We start from the raw sequence: 19592 nt of genomic DNA on the forward strand, positions 1-19592 counted from the left end.
TGTTGTTGTTGTTTGTTTGTTTGTTTTTGTGTGTGTGAGAGTGTGTGTGTGTATGTATGTGTGTGAATTGATTCATTCACCTTTAGCTCCCTCCAATAAGTGAAAACGTGGTATTTCTTTTTCCTGTTACTATTTTTTTTATTTTAATGCTCAAATTACCCCAGATTTAGCCAGTGGGATCCCTGTAAGTGGGACATTTTGCCATATTGCCATCATTCCTGTAGCACTTCTTTGCTTTCTGGGATAAGATATTCCAGGTGGCTCATCATCTACTTTCCCTGCTTCAGTCCTAGAATCAGCCATTTCTTCCAGGACCCCTAGTTCCTATTATTGGAGAATGGTATTTAGAAGCCAATATCTGAGTGCCAGGTACACTCATTGCTTCCCCCCTCCCCCCTCCCCCCCCCCCTTGGGTATGTAATATTTATTTCCTAGAAATCTTTTGTACTATACAAGTAAAATGGTCACAGAGTTAATATGGAAAGTAAGGGGAAGTTAGGCATTGTGTGATCAGATAGACTGGAGTTGAAGGGGGAAAATGCACATAAGTTATATACATATATTAAGTTATGCTCATTGCTTTTGAGATGTTGTAACTCTTGCTGAGTGGACACATGAAGATAATATATGTTCACACCAGTATCTCCAATTCTGTTCTAATGCAACAAGGTTCATTCTGGATTTCTCCCTTTCCATATTTGTAATTCCCTTATCTGACAGTGGAGATACTTATTTGATCTGCCACCTGTGTCTTATCACTCTCCATTGCCTTTGCTGTCCTCTTTCTTATATGGTTAGCCATCTCTCCTTGCTGTGCTTTGGTGCCCGTGCCAGGCCACCTCGCTACGGGAAGCAGAAGCCCTGATCACTATACTCAATTCCAGCATTCTTTGCTGGGATGTCTGCCCCTGCCCCTGCTGTGTGGGTGCGTTTCTTACCCCTCTTGATCTTTGTATCCCTTTGCTGGGCCACCTCCCCACCCCCACATGGAAACTGTCTTCCCCTCACCTGTCTTTCTGGGAGGATGTCCTTCTCAGTTTACCTGGGCCCTGACTTCCCATGGCAGGCCTCCCCCATAGGTGGACAGCCTCTTACCTGCCTGAGCTTGGATACCCTGTGCTGGGCTGCCTTCATGTGTGGATGCTTTCCTCAGCCCACTCAGCCTCTTTCTGTGCCAGGCTCCCACATGTGTGGTCACCCTTGTGCCAGGCCAACCCTGCATGGATGCCTTCCTCACTCTTCTCAGGCACAGACACCCTGGGTCACCACAGTTCCCCTTATCCTGACATTATTGAGTACCTTGCTCTGCTCCCTTTAATGACTTTAAGACTAAATTTTTCAGGCATGGAAAAGGAGAGGAGTGCTAAGAATTTTTAATATGAATAACCTTCTGAATTTTTATAAATGCTTTTCTATACTGTATGATTTTTGTCTTTTATCTTGTTAACATGGTGAATTACACTGATTAACTTATAAATATATGAATCTTACATTCCAGGAATAAATCCAATTTAGTTATAATACATTATTTTTATGTATTGCTGGATTTGGATTTCTAATATTTTATTTGCAGTTGTGGCATCTATATTCAAGAGTAAAATTTGTCTACAATGATCATCTTTTTTTTGTCCTCTTCCTCTTCTGCCTCCTGTTTCTCATCTTCCTCTCTTCTACCTCTTCCTCTGTTTCTCCCTTTCTCTCATTAGGTTGAGGTATAAAGGTTATATTTGTTTTCTAAAATCAGCTGGAAGATCCTCCCTCTTTTTCTATTTTCTGAGAGGTTTTTTTTTTTTTTAAAATAAGATTGGGGTTAGTTGTTTCTTTCCTATGGCAAGATGGCTGGCTAGAGGCAGCCAGCCCTCACCTCTAATGCAAAAAAAGTCTAACGCAACAAGTAAATAGTCACCTATAGAGTGTCTAGGAGAAAATGATGGAATCCAACAAAACAGTGAGGAAAACCCCCGAAGATCTAGAAACTTGAGAGGACAAAATAGAAAGATAAGGGAGGCACCTGACCAAGACCAGTGCAGACACTGGAGAAACCCTACACTAGTGGGATAAGGTAGACAGGTTGGAGGTTGGCTGGCACTCCCACCACAGACACCTGCAAATCAGGCTGCAAAGTAACCACATGGCCCGCGTGGGCAATGAGCACAGCATATGCAGCTGCTAAGAGCCCACACAACTGTATTTGTCCAGAAGGGAAGTACACCCTGAGTCTCCCCGCCCTCAACTCTCTTGGTCCTGTGCTGCCACTGGACATTACCATTTTGGAATAGAAGCCAAGGGAGCTCAGAGTCCTGCCTCCCCAGCTTTGCCTCCCCAGCAGAGAACATGGTGGGGGTGTGCTGGCTTCCTGGATCCATACCCTCCTTCACCCAGGAACTCAGAACTCCACCTGACTCAGTGCCCCACCCCCAGCGGACAGTGCCAATCCCCTGTGCCAGTCCCCTGCACCAGTCACCTGGATCCACGCCCTCCTGGATCCACAGAGTCTTGTCTGCCATAAGAGACCTGCCTGCAGCAGCAGAGAATGTGGGGAGCAAGCCAGCTGCCTGGATCTATGCTCTCCTACCCCTGGGATCTCACAGCCCCACCTGACTCAGCAGCACTCCATCCCAGTGGAGAGTGAGCAGGGACTGTGCTGGTCCCCTGCACTGGCCACCTGGATCCATACTCACCTTCGCCAGGAGCTCAGAGACCCGCCTGACACACTGAGCCCACCCACACCAGTAGGGAGAGTGTGGGGAGTGAGACGGCACTTACTATCATGCTCACCTAGAAATAAACCTATGATGCCCAATCTAGTGATCAATATAGAACACTTCTATCGGTGAGAGTCTCTCCCCTCAAAAACTACTCCAGAAATTAAACAACTACACCACCAGATGCACAGAAATCAATGCAGAGATATGAGAAGCATGAAAAAACAGAAACATGATCCCCCAGAAGAAGACAGTAATTGTCCAATACCAGACTTCGAACAGCAAGAAACTAGTGAAGTGCCTGAAGAGGAATCCCAAATGGCAATCTTTTTTTTTGTTTTGTTTTTAAAGATGACCGGTTAGGGGATCTCAACCCTTGGCTTGGTGTTGTCAGCACCACGCTCAGCCAGTGAGCAAACCGGCCATCCCTATATAGGATCCGAACCCATGGCCTTGGTGTTATCAGCACCGCACTCTACCAAGTGAGCCACGGGCTGGCCTCCAAATGGCAATCTTAAGGAAACTCAACATGGTGAAAGAAAAAAGAGATAGAAATCATAATGAAGTCAAAAAAAAAAAAAACAGTGCAGGACATATATGAGAAATTCAATAGAGAGATAGGAACTATAAAAAAGAATGAAGCAGAAATCCTAGAATTAAAGAATTCATTCAGTGAAATAAAAAATACAAACTAGAGCTTAAGCAACAGTCTGGAACAAGCAGAAGAAAGAATTTTTGAACCACAAGACAGGCTTTTTAAATTAACCCAGGTGGACCCCCCCCCCAATTTATAAAAATGAAGATGTCCTGAGATCTATCTGACCATGTTAAGCATACAGACATTGTATAATGGGTGGGGAACAGAAAGGAAAAGGCATGTAATTAAATGATAGTCAAAAGCTTTCCAAGTACTGGGAGAGATACAGTCTCTCAGATCCAAGAAGCTCAAAGATCCCCAAACAGATTCAACCCAAAAAGAACTTCCCTGACACACATTATAGTCAAATTGTCAAAAGTCAAAGACAAAGAATTCTGAAACCAGCAAGAGAAAAGTGTCAAATCACCTATAAGGGAATCCCCATCAGACTAACAGCAGACTTCTCAACAGAAATCCTACAGGCCAGGAGAGAGTGGGATGATATATTCAAAGTATTCAAAGAAAAAAATCTGCCAACCAAGATTACTATTCCCAGCAAAGCTATCCTTCAGAAATGGAGAAGTAATATCTTTCCCATACAAACAAAAACTGCAGGAACTCATCACCACAAGACCTGCCCTACAAGAAATCCTCAAGGGAGTCCTAACATCTGGAATCAAAAGAGCAATGACTGCGGGCCGGCCCGTGGCTCACTTGGGAGAGTGCGGTGCTGATAGCACCAAGGCCTCGGGTTTGGATCCCCCAAAAAAAAAAAAAAAAAAAAAAAAAAGCAATGACTATCATCATGAATACATGAGAACAAATAAAAACCACTAGTAGAACAGATACACAAATGAGAAACAGAAGGAAAATGTATCTTATCACTACAAAAACAAAAAAAACACCAAATAGCAAAGACAAACAAAAGGAAAGAAAGGAACAAAAGAAATATAAAACAATCATAAAAATATTAATAAATGATGGAAATAGTCAATACCTGTCAATAACAATCCTGAATTCCCTACATAAAAGATATAGACGGGCTGAATGAATTAAAAAACTAGACCCAACTCTAGGATGCCTGCAAGAAACTTACTTCATCAATAAAGAAGACTAATAGTGAAGGGATGGAAAAAGGTATTCCATGCAAATGGAAATAAAAAATGAGCAGGAATTGCTATACTCAGATAAAATAGACTTTAAAACAATAACTATAAAAGGAGACAAATAAGGACATAATATAATGATAAAAGGATCAGTGAAACAAGAAGATACAACAATCATAAATATATATACACCCAACATCAAAGCACCCAGATTTATAAAGCCAATATTATTGGATCTGAAGGGAGAGATTTACCCCAACACAGTAATAGTTGGCGACTTTTACATTACTCTGTCAGCATTGGATGGATCATCTAGGCAAAAAATTAGCAGAGAAATACTGGATTTAAATGGCACCTTTGACCAAATGGACTCCATAGACGTTTGCAGAACAGTTCATCCAACAACTGCAGAATATACAATCTTCTCATCAGCACATGGATCATTCTCCAGGATAGATCACGTGTTAGGCCACAAATCAAGTCTCAACAAATTTAAAAAGATTGAGATCATATCAAGTATATTTTCAGACTACCTTGGAATAAAACTAGAAATTAACAACAGGGCTGGCCTGGTGGCGCACTGCTACAGTGCGCCGCTTGGGAGCGCGGCGGTGCTCCTGCCGAGGGTTCGGATCCCACATACAGACCAGCCGCTCACTGGCTGAGCGAGGTGCAGGAGCAATACCGAGGGTTGCGATCCGTTGCCGGTCACGAAAAAAGACAAAAAGGAAAAAAAAAAGAAATTAACAACAAACAAAACTAGGGAAACTATACAAATACAGGGAAATTAACATGCTCTTGAACAACTAGTGGGTCAGAGAAAAAGCAGGAAATCAAAAAATTCCTTGAAACAAATGAAAATACAAGCAGGACTTACCAAAACCTGTGGAATACTGCAAAAGCAGAACTAAGAAGGAAGATTATTACAATAAGTGCTTATATCAAAGAAAGTTGAAAGATCCTAAATAAACCACCTAATGTTATACCTCAAGGAACTAGAAAAACAAGAACAGTCCAACCCCAAAATTAGTAGGTTGAAAGAAATAATTGAGATCAGAACAGACTAAATGAAATAGAGACCTAGAGACCAAAAAAAGATACAGAAGATCAATGGAACAAAAAGTTGTTTTTTTGAGAAGATAAACAAAATTGACAAACCATTTAGCTAGGCTAACCAAGAAAAGAAGAGAAAAGACCCAAATATCAAAAATCAGATGTGAAAATGGAGACATTGCAACTGATTCCACAGAAAAACAAAGAATCATGAGCGATTATGATTAACTATATGCCAACAAATTTTAATATCTAGAGGAAATGAATAAATTTCTAGACACATACACCCTACCAAGAATGAACCAAGATGAAATAGGAAACCTGAAAAGAAGAATAACAAGTAATGAGATTGAATCATTAACAGTCTCCGAACTAAGAAAACCCCATGATCAGATGACTTCACTGCTGAATTTTACCAAATTTTAAATAAGATTTAATATGAGTCCTTCTCAAACTATCCCAAAAAATCGAAGCAGAGGGTATCCTCCCAAACTCATTCTATGAGGCCAGCATCACACTGATACCAAAACCGGACAAAGACACAACAGAAAAATCTATAGGCCAATATTCTTGATGAACTTAGATCCAAAAATTCTCAACAAAGTGCTAGCAAACAGAATCCAGTAACACATCAAAAAGATTATGCACCATGATAAGAGGGATTCCTTTTGGGGGTGCAGGGATGGTTCAACATATGCAAGACAATAGATGTGATATAACACATCAACAAAATGAAAGATAAAATCCGTATAATCATCTTAATAGATAACAGAAAAATATTTGATAAAATTCAACATCACTTTATGATAAAAAGTTTCAACAAATTAGGTACAGAAGGAAAGTATCTGAACACAATAAAAGCTATATATGGCAAGCCCACAGTTAACATCATCCTGAACAGGGAAAAGCTAAAAGCTTTTCCTCTAAGAACAGGAACAAGACTTTCACCATGCCTATTTATTGTAGAACTGGAGGTTCTAGCCAGAGCAATTAGGCAAGAGAAAGGAATAAAGGGCATCCAAATTGGAAAGAGGAAGTCACATTGTCCCTGTTTACAGATGACATGATCTTATATGTAGAAAAACCTAAAGACTCCAACAAAAAGTCTTAGAGCTGATAAGCAAATTCAGTAAGGTTGCAGGATATAAAATCAGTATACAAAAGTCACTAGTGTTTCTGTACACCAACAGTGAACTTGCAGAAAAAGAAATCAAGAAAGCAATCCCATCTACAATAGCTAACAAAAAATAAAATGCCTAGGAATAAATCTAACCAAGGAGGTAAAAGATCTCTCTAATGAAAACTACAAAACTCTGATGAAAGAAATTAAAGAGAACACAAAAAAATGAAAAGACATTCCATGCTGGTGGATTGGTAGAATTAAGTGAAAACATCCATACTACTCAAAAGAATCTACAGACTCAATGTAGTCCCTATCAAATCACCAATGACATTCTTCACAGAAATAGAAAAAGCAATCCTAACATTCCTGTGGAACAACAAAAGACCTCAAATAGCCAAAGTAATCCTGGGCAAAAAGAGTAAAGCAGGAGGCATTATACTACCTGACTTAATTATACTGCAAAGCTCTTGTAACCTAAACAGCATGGTATTGGCATAAAAACAGACACTTGGACCCATGGAACAGAATAGAAAGCCCAGAAATAAACCCATGTACTTTGGTAAAGGCTCTAAAAACATACATTGGGGAAAGGACAACCTCTTCAATAAACGGTGCTGGGAAAACTGGATATCCATGTACAGAAGAATGAAACTAGATCACTGTCTCTCACCATATACAGAAAACTCAAAATGGTTTAAAAACTTAAATGTAAGACATGAAACTATAGAACTTCTAGAAGAAAACACCAGGGAAATGCTCTAGTTCATAGGACTAGGCAAAAGTTTTATGAATAAGATCTCAAAAGCACAAGCAAAAAAAGCAAAAATACACAAATGGGATTACATCAAACTAAAAAGCTTCTGCACAGCAAAGGAAACAATCAACAGAGTGAAAAGAAAACCTACAGAATGAAAACCTACAAATTTGCAAATTATGTATCTGACAAGGGGCTAATTTCCACTATATAAGAGGAATTCAACTCAATAGTAAAAAACCAAATAACCCAATTAAAAAATGGACAAGTGAGTGCAATTGACATTTCTCAAAGGAAAACATACAAATGGGCAGCACATATATGAAAAAATGTTCAACATCACTAAGCATCAGGGAAATGCAAATCAAAACCACACTGAGATACCATCTCACTCCAGGTAGACTGGCTGTTATCTAAAAGAATATAACAAATGCTGGCATGGATGTGGAGAAAGGGGAACCCTTATACATTGTTGGTGGGGATTGTAAATTAGTACAGCCAGTATGGAAAACAGTATGGAGGTTTCTCAAACAACTAGAGATAGAACTACCATATGACCCAGTGATGGAGTTTGGATGTGTTGTCCCCGCCAAAACTCATGTGGAAATTTGATCTGCAATGTGGCAGTGTTGGAAACTGATTGAGTCATGGGGGCGGATCCCTTATGAATGGATTAATGCTCTCCCTGGGGGAGGGGGAGTAATGAGTGAGTTCTTGCTCTATTAGTTCCCACGAGAGCTTGTTGTTTAAAAGACCCTGGCACCTCCTCTCTCTCTCTCTTGCTTCCTCTTGCCATGTGATCTGCTTGTACCTGCCGGCTACCTGCCACTTTCCGCCATGAGTAGAAGCAGCCTGAGGCCCGTGTCAGATGCAGCTGTCCCAGAATCGTAAGCCAAATAAATTTCTATTCTTTATAAATTACCCAGTCTCAGGTATTTCTGTTATAGCAACACAAAATGGACTAAAACACCCAGCAATCGTACTACTAGGTATATACCCAAAGAAATGGAAAATGTGGTTTTGTTGAGATACCTGCATCCTCATGTTCATTCAGCTATGTTCACAATAGCGAAGATATGAGACCAACCTAAATGTCCGTCAACAGATGATTGGATAAAGACAATGTACATACACACAATGGAATACTACTCAGCAATAAAAAAGAATGAAATTCTGTCATTCACAGCAACATGGATGAGCCTAGAGGAAATTATATTAAGTGAAATAAGCCAGGTACAGAAAGAGAAATATCACATGTTCTCACTAATATGCCACATCAGGGGTCAAATTTCCACATGAGTTTTGGAGGGGACAACACATCCAAACTCCATCAGATGATGTCTCAATCTGATTTCAATTTGCATTTCCCTGATGCTTAGTGATGTTGAGCATTTTTTCATGTATCTATTGGCCACTTGTATGTCTTTCTCTGAAAAATGTCTATTCAACTCCTTTGCCCATTTTTTAATTGCATTTTTTTTTACTGTTTCAGTTCCTCATATATTGTGAATATTAATTCCTTGATAGTTTGCATATATTTTCTCCCATTCTGTGAGTTTTCTTTTCACTCTGTTAATTGTTTCCTTTGCTGTGCAGAAGCTTTTTAGTTTGTTATAATCTCATTTATTTATTTTTTCTTTTGTTTGTGCTCTGGGGATTTTATTTATAAAGTATTTGCCTAGTCATACTTCCTGATGTGTTTCTCCTATGTTTCCTTTTAGTAGTTTTATAGTTTCAGGTCTTTTTTTTTTTTTTTTTTTTTTCAAAAGATGACCGGTAAGGGGATCTTAACCCTTGGCTTGGTGTTGTCAGCACCACGCTCAGCCAGTGAGCGAACCGGCCATCCCTATATGGGATCCGAACCTGAGGCCTTGGTGTTATCAGCACTGCACTCTCCCGAGTGAGCCACGGGCCAGCCCTATAGTTTCAGGTCTTATACTTAAGTCTTTAATCCATTTTGAGTTTATTTTGGAATATGGTGAGAAGTACAGATCTAGTTCCCTTCTTCTGCATATGGATATCTAATTTTCTCAGCACCAGTTATTGAAGAAGCAGTCTTTTTCCCAATGTATGTTCTTGTTGTCTTTGTCAAAGATCAGTTGGCTATAAGTATGTGGGTTAACTTCTGGGTTCTCTATTCCATTGGGCCGAGTGTTTATTTTTATACCATTACCATGCCATTTTGGATACTGTGGCTTTGTAGTGTATTTCCAAGTTGGGTAGTGTTATGCCTCCAGCTTTGTTCTTTTTGGTCAGGATTGCTTTGGCTATTTGGGGTCTTTTGTTGTTCCATATGAATGTTAGGATTGTTTTTTCTATATCTGTGAAGAGTGTCATTAGTATTTTGATGGGGATTGCATTGAATCTGTAGATGGCTTTGGGTAGTATGGACATTTTCATAAGGTTAATTCTTCCAATCCAAAAACATGAAATGTCTTTCTACCTCTGTGTCCTCTTTAATTTCTTTCAGTAGTGATTTCAAGTTCTCACTGTAGAGACCTTTCATCACCTTGGTTAAATTAATTCTTAGGCATTTTATCTTTTTGGTGACTGTTATAAATGGGCTTGCTTTCTTGATTTTTTTATTCTGCTAGGTTTTTTTTTTTTTTGTCTTTTTCGTGACCGGTAAGGAGATCGCAACCCTTGGTGTGATGTCGCACGCACCGCTCTCAGCCAGTGAGCGCACCGGCCATTCCTATATAGGATCCGAACCCACGGCAGGAGTGTTGCTGCGCTCCCAGCGCCTCACTCTCCCGAGTGCGCCACGGGGTCGGCCCTGCTAGTTTGTTTTTGGATAATAAAAATGCGACTAATTTTTGGGTGTGATTTTGTATCCAACAACATTACTGAAATTGTTTATCAGGTTTAAAAGTTTTTTGGTAGAATCTTTAGGTTTTTCTATATATAGGTTAACATCATCTGCAAATAGAGACAATTTGACTTTGTCTTTTCCAATTTGTATGTCCTTTATTTTTTCCTATTGCCTGATTGCTCTATTCAGTACTTTTAATACAGTGTTAAACAGGAGTGTTGAAAGTGGGCATCCTTTCTTGTTCCTCTTCTTAAGGTGAAAACTTTTCCCCATTCAGGATGATATTGGCACTGGGTTTGTTGTAGATGGCTTTGTGTTGAGATACTTTCCTTCTGTGCCTAATTTGCTGAGAGCCTTTATCATGAAGGGATGTTGAATTTTTTCAAATGCTTTTTCTCCATTTATTGAGATAATCATATAGTAACCTTGATTTTGTCAATGTGGTGTATCACATTTATTGACTTGCATATATTGAACCATCCTTGCCTCCCTGGAATGAATCTTAGTTGATCATGGTATATAATTTTTTGATGTATTCTGATTGCTGATATTTTGTTGAGGATTTTTGCATCTACATTCATCAGAGATATTAGCCTGTAGTTTTCTCATTTTCTTATATCTTTGCCTGGCTTTTGTATCAGTGTGATGCTGGTCTCATCAAATGAGTTTGTGAGAGTGGGCACTGTTTAAGTTTTTGGGAATAGTTTGAAGAGAATTGGTGTTATTTTCTCTTTAAATGTTTGGTAGCATTTGATAGTAAAGCCATCAGTCATGGGCTTTTCTTTGTTGGGAGACTGCTGATTACTGCTTTGATCTTTTTGCCTCTCATTGGTCTGTTCAAATTTTCCATTTCTTCTTGGTTCGGCTTTGGCAGTTTGTATGTCTCTAGACATCTATCCATTTCCTCCAGGTTTTCACATCTGTTGGTGTTTAGTTGTTTACAAGAGTATTTCTGTGCTATTGGTTGTAATGTGTCCTTTTTCATTTCTGATTTTTGTTATTTGGGTCTTCTCTTTTTTTTTTTTTTTTTTTTTTTTTTTTAACCTAGCTAATAGTTTGTCTATTATCTTTTTGTTTCATTGTTCTTTTGTATCATTTTTTGGGTTTCTATTTCATTTACTTCTACTCTGATCTTAATTATTTCATTCTGTCTTTAACTTTTGGGGTTGGATTGTTTTTGATTTTCTAGTTCTTCGAGATATAGCATTAGGTTGTTTACTTGAAATCTTTCTATTCTTTTGATGTAAGTAAGTGTTTTATTGCAATAAACTTCCCTCTTAGTATTACTTTTTCAGTATCCCACTGGTTTTGGTATGATGTATGTTTATTTTCCTTAGTTTTGTGAAATTTTTGTATTTCCAGTTTAATTTCTTCTTGAACCCATAGGTCATTCAGGAGCTTGTTGTTTAATTTCCATGTATCTGTATAGAGTCCTTAGTTTTCCTTGTTATTAATTTCTAGTTTTAATACATTGTGGTCTGAAAAGATAGTTGAGATGATTTCAAGTTTTTTAAAGTTATTGAGACTTGATTTGTGACCTAACATGTAGTCTGTCTTGGAGAATGTTCTGGGTGCTGGTGAGAAGAATGTATATTCTATAGTTGTTGAATGAAATGTTCTGTAGATATGTGCGAGGTCCAATTGGTCTAAAGTGTCATTTAAATCCTGTACTTCTGGGCTGGCCCATGGCTCACTTGGGGGAGTGTGGGGCTGATAACACCAAGGCCATGGGTTTGGATCCCTATACAGGGATGGCCGGTTAGCTCACTTGGGAGAGTGTGGTGCTGACAACAGCAAGTCAAAGGTTAAGATCCCCTTACTGGTCATCTTTTTAAAAATAAATAAATCCTGTATTTCTCTGTTGATTTATTGCCGGGATGAACTGTCTAATGAGAAGAGGGGAGTGTTCAGGTCCCCCACTATTATCGTTTAACGGTCTATCTGTTTCTTTAGGTCTAGTAGTGTTTGCTTTACCTTTCTAGGTGCACCAGCATTGGGTGCATGTATATTTATGATTATTGTGTCTTCTTGCTGGATTGAGCCCTTTAACGTTATATAGTGGCCTTCTTTGTCTCTTTTTATGGTTTTTGGTTTAAAGTCTATTTTATCTGATATAGCTATTCCTGCTTATTTTTGGTTTCCATTTGTGTAGTATGTTTTTTTCCATCTCTTTTCTATTGGTCCGTGTGCATCTTTACTGGTAAGATGAGTGTCTTGAAAACAGCATATAGTTGTATCAAGCTTTTTAAATCCAGTCCGTCAGTCTGTGTCTTTTGAGTGTGGAGTTTAATCCATTTACATTTAAGTTTATTGTTGAAAGATTTTGTCTTATTCCTGGCATTTTATCACTTTTTGTTTAGATGTTTTAAATATCTTTTGTTCCTTTCTTCCCCTTTTATTATTCATCTTCAATGTTGGTTTTCTGAGGTGGTAAGATACGTATATTTTTTTCTCATTTGCATTTCAGTTTTACCAGTGGGGTTTGTCCTTTCTGTGTATTCGTGGTAGCAGTAATTGTTTTTTGGATTCCAGATGTAAGACTCATGTGAGGATTTCTTGCAGGGCTGATTGTGGGTTGCTGAACTCCTGCAGTTTTATTTTGTCTGGGAAATACACTATTTTTCCCTCATTTCTGAAGGATAGCCTTGCTGGGTATAATATTCTTGGCTGGCAGTGTTTTTGTTTTGTTTTTTAAATATTTTGAATATATCATCTCATTTTCTTCTGGCCTGTAGAGTTTCAGTTGATAAGTCTGCTTTTATTCTAAAGAGGGCTCCCTTATAGGTGACTTGACACTTTTCTTGCTTTTTAGAATTCTCTCTTTGTCTTTGAGCTTTGCCAGTTCAACTATAATGTGTCTCAGAGAGGATCTTTTTGGATTCAATCTGGGGATCTTTGAGCTTCCTGGATCTGAAGGTCAATGTCTCTCCTTATACCTGGAATGTTATTTGTTATTTCATTGAACAGCTTTTCAATGCCTTTTCCTTTGTCCTCCCCTTCTGGAACACACACTATTCAGATGCTTGTGTCTGCTAGCTCTCTTAGATTTTCTTCATTTTTATTTTATTTATTTATTTATTTTTAAAGATGACCAGTAAGGGGAGCTTAACCCTTGAGTTGGTGGTGTCAGCACCACGCTCTCCCAAATGAGCTAACCGGCCATCCTTATATAGGTATCCAAACCCATGGCCTTGGTGTTATAAGCCCCACACTTTCCCAAGTGAGCCACAGGCTGGCCCTGATTTTCTTCATTTTAAAAAATTTATTTATTTATTTATTTTTTGTCCACCTTGGTTTTTTCAAAAAGACCATCTTCAAGATCAGAAATATTTTTGTTTGCTTGTTCTAATCTGCTGCTAAGCTTTCAGTTGTGTTTTTTATTTCATTGAATGAATCTTTCAATTCCAGGAGTTCTGCATCACTCTTTTTAAATTTATTAATCTCTTGTAACTTTCCTCCTTCATATCTTGGATTTTTTTTTTTTCGTTTCATTGTGGTGTCTGAGGATTCTCTTATCTCACTGAATTTCCTTAAGATTGTTGCTCAGAATGCCTTTTCAGCCATTCCAAGGGTTTCCTGACCTGTGGGGTCTAGTACTTGAGAATACTGAATTCTTTTGGTAGTATCATATTTTCTTGTTCTTTCGTGTTTCTAGTATCTTTGCATTACTATCTGGTCATCTGGTACAGCAGTTGCTTCTTCTGTTACTCTGGAGTGGGCATTGAGGAGAAAGACTCCCTCCTCTTTTTCAAGGATCCCTGGGTGACTCTTCTTCTGTCAATACAGTCAAGTGTGCATCTGACTGCCTGCACAGTCATCATGGCTGCTACTGTGGTGATGAGCTGTCCTTGCTGTGGCAGAAGCTATGGCAGTGGCTATGGTGGACCACCTGTGTAGAAGCGGTGTTTGCAGTACTCTCCTGCCTTTTGTTCTGGTAGAGGAGGGTGCCTGTGGTTTCTGACTCTCTTTTTGTCTTTGATTTTCAACAGGTTGTCATGAAGTACTGAGGGATAAATTTAGACTTTTTAGAAATCATGCTGGACTTCTTGTATCTGTAATTTTATATTCTTTTATCAGCTTTGGAATGTTCTTAGCTGTTACCTTTCCTAATACTGCTTTTACCCCATACTTTCCTCTCCTTTTGTATCTCCAATTATAGTTATGTTGGACCTATTCCCTATATGCTCTATAACTCTTACCCTCTCATGTATATTTTTATGTTTTATCTCTGCTAAATTTTGAATATGTTTCTGATCTTTCTTCCTATTCACTAATTCTTTTGTCAGCTATGTCTAATCTGCTGTTAAACTTACATATCAAGGCTTTGTTTTCACTTATAGTATTATTCATTTCTCAAACTTCCATTTGATTCTTTTATTATAGTTTCCAATTTTCTCTGAAATTTTGTAATTTTGTGTTTTAGCTCCTTGAATATAGTAAGCAGAGTTACTTTAACATCTGTCTAGTAGCTCCAATATCTGGGTCTTTTGGTGTCACTTTCTATTAACTATTATTTTTCCTGGTTTCAATTAAGTTGTCAGGTCTATTCCTGTGTTTGTTATAAGTTTTTGCCAGATAATATTTGTAAAAATTTTTGTAGAAATAATTTGGAAGTGTAGGACAATGATGTCATCCTCTGTAGAAGACTTACATTTATTTGTATTAGGTTTCTGCACATACTAGTGATCCAGAATCACCTCAGTGCAATGTAAGGATTGAAAGTGTTCAAAGTTGAGCTGCAGTCCTTTCAAAGGCTTATTTCTAATTCAACCTACTCCTGTGTTTTAGCCCTTTGGGTTTATAACCCAAAGAAGTGGGATTCCAAAGAATCTACCCTGGTTAGGCTCTGTACTGCAGTTTTGTCTTTCGATCTTTGTGAGATTGTTACAAAATCTGCTCTTAGCCCTTAAGATTTGGCAGATGACCCCAGGGGAAAAGCATCTCCAAATGTTGGCCTTATCTCTCTGGGCTTCCATGCTCCCGTAGGAAATGGTTTGGAAGTTTTTAAATATCTGGTTATCTCTCTACGATTTCAAGCTGATGTCTTTTATATTTTGTTTAGTATTTTCTAATACTCTTTAGCGGAATGGTTGGTTTATATTATTTAACTTGCTATTGTCAAAAGCTGAAAGTCTCCATAAATTTTTAAAACTTTTTATTATAGAAAATTTCAAACATGCACAAAAATAGAGTAGTATAATGAACCGCCATGTGCCTATTACCCAGTCACAGTAATCATTAAGTCTTAGCCAATCCTGCTCTATCTACATTCCTGTCCACTTTCCCTCATCCTATCTTATCTTGAGGCAGATTCCAAATGTCGCATCGATTTGTCTATTAATATTATAGTATGTAGCCCTAAGAGATAAGGAATTTTTTAAAAAAACCACAGAACTATTATAACATCTAAGTTATAATTATTCCTTAATATATAAAAATTCAGTCAGTGCTCAAATTATTTTGTTAATTATTGGTGTAATTATATTTAGCAGTAATCCCGTGCAGTTACTTTGTTCCTGAATCTCTAAAACAGATGTTCTCTAGCACAGTTGTGAAGGCCCTTTGTGACTTGGTCATAACCAGTCATGAAGATTTACTTTCATGCATTTAGGCTCCTCTTCACTTATCTAAAGCCTACCCATTCTATAGTGGCTAAATTCAAGTCTTACTTCTTCCAAAGAGCCTGCCCTGACCCTTCTCCTGATCTCATTGACATTTATTATCTCTCTCACTCCTGTAGCACTTGGCCATGTTGTCTTATATAGTAAAAGTTCTCATGATTGTATACTATGGGAGAATAGGGACGTGTGTACTAGATATTTTGTATGTCAAACTGAGCCTGCCACCTTGTGGGGAAAACAGCACCTGCCTACTTCAGGAATTTTGTGAGAGCCAAATGAGGTAATATATGAGAACATTTCTTATAACCTGTGTAGCAGAATTGTAAGGAGTTGTTGTCATTGTTAGCAAAGCCACTGTATGAATTCTAGACCATACTTACTGTGAGGGCAGAGACCTGTGTTCCTAGAGCCTATCATAGTATCTGACAGTAGACTGACAATAAATGTTTGTTGATTTAATTTATTGTCTGAATGAATTTAGCCAAATTGCCTCATTCATGTCTATCAATTGATATGAAATAGGAATGATAAAGATCTATAGGAAAGTGTTAAACTTTACCAAAAATTGTGTTTAATATCTTTTTTCCTCCTCAAAAATCTTATAGGTTTATCCCAACATGTAGTTACTGACTATAAGCAAGTAATTGAACTCTTGGAGGAGGGAATAGCAAACAGGTAACAGGTTTGTTTGTTTCTATTATTCCTTCAGCCTCATTCTCCTGTCCTGTGTTCTCATTCCCTTTAGGAGTATATTTTGAGACTTATAATGTCTGAAGAGATATTCCCAGAACAGTAATGTACCCAGTGTAAGGGCCGATGACTAAGATTTAGTGCTCTTTTCACTAGTAACAAAGCAGGAGTTTGTTCTGGGTGTAATAATATTAGGCAGTAAGCCCAGAGGATTACTCTATAATTAGTTTTATAATATATAGCTTCTGGTATTTTGATCAAATAAAAGATTATTTCCTTGGGCTTGATAGAAATAAGGACAAGTATAGCATAAAATGTTTCAGAAAGCCGTATTTCTTCTAGTTTTGCTCCCGAAAGACTGTTTTGGGTCTTGTATGAGTAAGTGCTGTAGATTCTCCTGAAAGCTATTGTAAATTGTGATAACATTCCATATTGTCAGTTACTATGAAATACTTAGAATGTTATTAATAAATGCCTTTTTTAAAAAGGCTTTTTTTCCCTGGTTGGGGGGGAGGGTGTTTAGAGTCTTCTATTTACACTATTAATAGCAGGCCCAAGTTAATTTAACATAAAGGAAAAAATTTTAATTTAGTTGTCTACTTCTAGGGTTTCATGGAACTCTCCTGGAGGTACTTGCTTCTGGTCTTCAGGATACCCTGAACTCCTTGATCTTTAAATGTCAGGCTTCACCTTTTATTGTTTATCCTTGAGTCATGAGACCAGCCTCTACATTTTGACCCTTTTCTTTAGTTCTCCAGCTCCTCCTAGGATAGAAGTCAGTGAGATGGTCTTAAACTGGAGCATGACTGACAGATTTAGATAAAGGGAAGACTTTCCTGACTTTAAGGGTTAACACTGGAATGGATTTCTAAGGGAGATTATAAATTCCATCTGGTTTAAATGACAAATGATATAATTTGAGATCTCATTTCAAAAGCCTTTCTGACACTCTAAGATTAAAATTTTGTGTTTAATCACAACTTACCTTCTCTATGAGGCTTCTTCTTCAGCAAGCTTGTCTTATTTAAATGGGTCTGTCTTGGGGATAGTCTTCCAGGTTGAATGCACTTTAGTATTCCCTTTTTCACTCTGATTTTTGCTTCTATTGCTTTAAAAAAATGTTCCAACATGGTTTAGTATGATGCTACACTCCCTCTTATACTTGGATATAGCAACACCTAGAGTACCACTTCTGCCCTCTTTGGACCATTCTCCTAACTGTACTGCACTAAACATGGATGTTTTTAAGATTCTTATCTGTGGGCCGGCCCGTGGCTTGCTCGGGAGAGTGCGGTGCTGATAACACCAAGGCCCCGGGTTCGGATCCCACATAGGGATGGCCGGTTGGCTCACTGGCTGAGTGTGGTGCTGACAACACCAAGTCAAGGGTTAAGATCCCCTTACTGGTCATCTTTTTAAAAAAAAAAAAAAAAAGATTCTTATCTGTGAAACTCAGCACTAACATTTCTTGTGTTCTCCATGGATCCTAAAGGATCCATCATAAATGAACAATCCTTGTCTTAACTGTCTTCCCTTGTATACCCAGAATCACAGCAGCCACCCACGTTCATGAGGCGAGCAGCAGATCCCATGCCATCTTCACTATTCACTACACGCAGGTTGGTTACCCCTTGTGTTTGGTGAGGCTTCTTCTTGTTTCTTTTGACCACTTTCTTGTCTTCCTTTCTATTTCTTTTCCTTTCCTCGTACGCTCCTGTTTACAGGTCTTCTGATATAATCTAATCTTATAAAGAAGATATACATACAATCTGTTAAACTATACACCTAGAAAGGTAGAAGCATATCATAAAGACTAATCCAAATGTCTTCTTATATTTTACTTTTCAAAGTAAATTTACCATTTCAAAACACTTTCACATCTATGTGATCAGTATGGGCACTTAAAAGGAAATCAAGGTTGAAAGGAAAATAGCATTAAAATGAAAAATTAAAAGATTCACTTCCATTATGATGGAGTGAGAAGGCTGACAAATTCTGTCCCCAAAAAGCAACTATAAAGCTGGACAAAACTGTTTCAGTGTTCTACAAATAGACTCAAGGCATATAACAAACTGAGAAGCATTTATTAAAAAAAAATACTGACTTTCAATTAAGAACAGTGCAAATATATGGTGTTTTTGCTTTAGGGTGCTTCCATTCCCACCCACACCTTGATCTCTGTCAATGGGGTCATTCAACCAGGGAAGGGAAGGCTGGGAAAACCAGCAGCTTTTCTATAAAATGACAGAAATTAATTTTTAAATGGGAATTCTGGAATTGAAATGTACAATAAGTGAAATGAAATTCACTGTTGGGACTAATAGCAGATTTGAGATGGTGAAAAAATTAATTAGAAATCATCTAGTTTGCAGAAGAGAGAGTGAAAGGATTGAAGAAAAATTAATAGAACCACATGAATCTGTGGGACCCCATTCAGTGTACCAACACAAGTTTTATGGGAATCCCAGAAAGAGGAGAGAGCCTGGAAAAAGAGGAAGAAGTCTTTCTCCTTAAAGCCCACTCCAGAGTAATAAAAGAAGCAGTTGCCCTACCAGATGACCAAAACTCAATGTAGAGATATTAGAAATATGGAAAAATCAGAAAATATGACACCACCAAAAGAATTCAGTAACTCTCAATTACCAGACCCTAAAGTACAGGAAACCCTTGAAATGACTGAAAAGGAATTCCAACTAACTATCTTAAGGAAACTCAATGAAATAAAAGAGGACTCTGTAAGACAAAACAATGAAATGAGAAAAAATACCCAGGATATGAAGGATGAAATTTACAAAGAGATTAATACCTTAAGAAAGAATGTAACAGAACTCTTAGAACTGAAAGATGCATTTGATCAAATAAAAAACACAACTGAGAGCTTAAGCAGCAGATTAGAACAGCAGAAGAAAGAATTTCCAAACTCAAATATGGTCTTTATGAAATAACCCAGGCAGACAAAAAAAGGAGAAAGGAATTTTTTAAAAATGAAGAATCTCTAAGAGAGCTAGCAGGTAACCTTCAGCACACAAACATCTGAACCATAGGTGTTCCTAAAGGGAAGGAGAAAAGTAAAGGCATTGAAAGTCTATTC

At 37.9% G+C, this 19592-nt stretch overlaps 1 protein-coding gene across 1 annotated transcript in view; it reads left to right on the top strand.

The window, feature by feature from the left end:
• The window catches only part of STARD9 (StAR-related lipid transfer (START) domain containing 9), a 119017-nt gene that overhangs the window by 60809 nt on the left and 38616 nt on the right, over positions 1-19592 (top strand). The window contains exons 8-9 of the mRNA XM_008585248.1: positions 16417-16486; positions 18048-18120. Of these exons, the coding sequence (XP_008583470.1) occupies positions 16417-16486; positions 18048-18120 (143 nt within the window). The remainder of the gene's footprint in view (positions 1-16416; positions 16487-18047; positions 18121-19592) is intronic.

Source organism: Galeopterus variegatus, unplaced genomic scaffold (assembly GCF_000696425.1).
Source record: "Galeopterus variegatus unplaced genomic scaffold, G_variegatus-3.0.2 Scaffold3504, whole genome shotgun sequence".
Classification (NCBI taxonomy): Eukaryota; Metazoa; Chordata; class Mammalia; order Dermoptera; family Cynocephalidae; genus Galeopterus; species Galeopterus variegatus.